The sequence below is a fragment of the Bison bison genome, unplaced genomic scaffold, assembly GCF_000754665.1.
Source record: "Bison bison bison isolate TAMUID 2011002044 unplaced genomic scaffold, Bison_UMD1.0 scf7180017864309, whole genome shotgun sequence".
NCBI classification, from domain to species: domain Eukaryota; kingdom Metazoa; phylum Chordata; class Mammalia; order Artiodactyla; family Bovidae; genus Bison; species Bison bison.
Window position 1 is genome coordinate 4,219,199 of NW_011494881.1, and position 2,468 is coordinate 4,221,666.

The window sequence follows — 2,468 nt, forward strand, 5'->3', positions numbered from 1 at the left end:
CCCCACTCCTGGCCTATAAGCCCTTTCATCTGTCTTGCTGTGGCCTCGTGTTGTTTTTTTTTTTCAATAAATCATGGCTTATCCCACCACCGACACCAAAAAGTGACATCTGTGCTCAGTTCACAAGTGCTTATTCAGGCCTCTTGACCAAAGACCATAGGCCTTCATCTCCATTTCCCTGTTCATATATGCACACAGGGTCCTCACATCTGAGTTTCAAGACCACTGGATGTGGGGTGGGAGGCTGCTCCAGTAGCAAAGAATCTGTTCCTAAAGGAATGCTGAGTTCAGCCTGGGACTCAAGCCCTAGGGGTTTGGGCCGTGACTCATCCCCACCAAACACAACAGTGTCTGTATGTGCCCGTCATGCTGTGTTGTCTTCATCCTGTGAGCTCTGTCCATCTCCTGTCTGCCCACAAGGGCTTTCTAGTCCTGTGCAGCCACATGTATGTGGGTGAGGCCAGCACTGACGGGTGAGGGCGGGTGGGGCATAGATGAGCCATAGGCAAGTCCCAGCTTAGTGTTCTGAGAGCCTTTGACATCCATTCCTTCACCACATCTGCCTCACACCACAGTCCCTCTCTCTCTGTCCTCCTTGCACCCAGCACACCTTTCCCAGGTGGCCAGTCTGAGCTAGAGGGATTATCTGTGGCAGAAATCAGAGAAACCATGACTTCCTCTCAACTACTTAGTCCATTCATATTGGACAGAGGGGAGCAGTGCAATGTATACATTTATATTTTCTGTCCCCTTTGAACCTGAAGGTTTTTTTCTCATCAAATCAATAACAGAAAGTTAAAGGAAAATGTTTACAGGAAGAGTGATCCTGTCTTGCCAATACTAACATCTATTGGGCATTTCCTAGGTGTCAGGCCCAGAACCAAACACATGCCACGTTTTCATCCATTCTAACCTGGCAGCAGCCTGGGAGGCAGACACTCCCGTTCTCATTCCCATTTTACAGGTGGGAAAACGGACTCTTAGGGAAACCAAGAAACTTCTCCAAAATCGCAGTTTATAGGCCTTTGAGGGAGGAGTTGAAGCTGACCAGTGACTTCAGAGTGCTATTCTGACACTCTGCCACAGACATCCACATCTTTCCCTCCTCCCTCAAAGGGGCCACCGCGAACATCATATGTCTCTTTTTTCCACTTAAAGTAAATCAGCCTTTGCCCACTTGCTCCCACCCAACCTGTCACAGCTACATCCCAGCACCACCAGGAACCGCCCATAGGCCCAGGCCCAGTCCTCATGTCCTGAGCAAGAAATACAATCACTGAGGCTGAGCAATAGGAAGCTCTGAATTATAGGTTTCGCCTAGCAGTGCTGTAAATCAGGAACCTGGAGAAGATGTTTAATTATGCCCTAGCAAGCCCCACTCTGTTTCTAAGCAACACAGCTCTGATCACCCCCACTGCCCTGTGGGGCTGCAACCCCAAGTCAGGGGCACGTAGGGCACACCTCCACGGCAGGCCAGCGTCAGCAGACATCCACTAATCTACTCTCCAATCCAGCCTGTCCCTCAGGGCCTGGGATGGGGACAGAAGGCCCGGCCAGAGGCTGAAGGCCAGGGCCCGCAGTGGGGGCGGGGTGGGGGTGGACGATGGCTGAATGACCCTCCCACGCCTGCCTCTGTGTGTGCGTCTGCATCGGTCTCTGTGGCATGAAGCCCCTCCCGCTGCATGTGGAGCTGCGTCAGCAAAGGCGTGCCAGCCCCCAGCCTCCCCACCCCTGGGATGGCGTCAACTCCCTCCCGAGCGCTTCTGGGAGCAAACTAAGCAACCGTTCTCCTGCCGTTTTCAGCCTTGGCAAGCTTGGCTGTGAAGCGAAAGGGTTTCCTTCCTCAAATCTGGCTCTGAGGCAGGGGGGAGAGCTTTCTCCCCGAGGCCCCCAAAACCACACAGGAACGCAGCCCAGTCCAATGACCACCCTGCACGAGCCGGGCCTCGCCAACCCTGAAAACTGGGCCTCTGGACCTTGCTCATCTCCAGGCATCGGGCGGGGATCCTGGGCTCCCCTTAGCATCAGGGCCCTCACCTCCGCATTTTCTCACCTCCCCAGGGTACTCCAGGACCAATCGGAGTTCCAGGCCCAGCAGGACCAAAGGGAGAGAGGGTGAGTGCCCAGCGAGGTAGACCAGGGGCCCCTCAGCCCCTCCTCTGCCTCAGGCCCTCAGTCCTGGTTCCTGCGACCCACAGGGCCACCGTGTCAGCCCAGCCGTCTCAGCCCCCATCTGTTCCTCCTAGACCCAGCCAGCGCCTCATGCACGTCTTCTCTTGATGATCCTCCCAGCCTGTGGGGGTGCAGCAGGCCTGGGGTGCTCATTTTTTTTCTGGCCGTGCCACTCAGCTTGTGGGTTCTTAGTTCCCCAACCAGGGATCGAATCCATGCCCTCTACAGTAGAAGCTCTGAGTCCTAACTACTACCCCTGCCAGGGAGGTCCTGGGGTGCTCATTTTGTAACTACAA

The 2,468-nt window shown here is 54.8% G+C and overlaps 1 protein-coding gene across 1 annotated transcript in view; it reads left to right on the forward strand.

The window, feature by feature from the left end:
• COL13A1 (collagen, type XIII, alpha 1) overlaps nucleotides 1-2,468 on the forward strand; it is a 153,570-nt gene that overhangs the window by 135,693 nt on the left and 15,409 nt on the right. Inside the window, exon 33 of the mRNA XM_010852216.1 lies at nucleotides 2,062-2,115. Coding sequence (XP_010850518.1) covers nucleotides 2,062-2,115 — 54 coding nt within the window. The remainder of the gene's footprint in view (nucleotides 1-2,061; nucleotides 2,116-2,468) is intronic.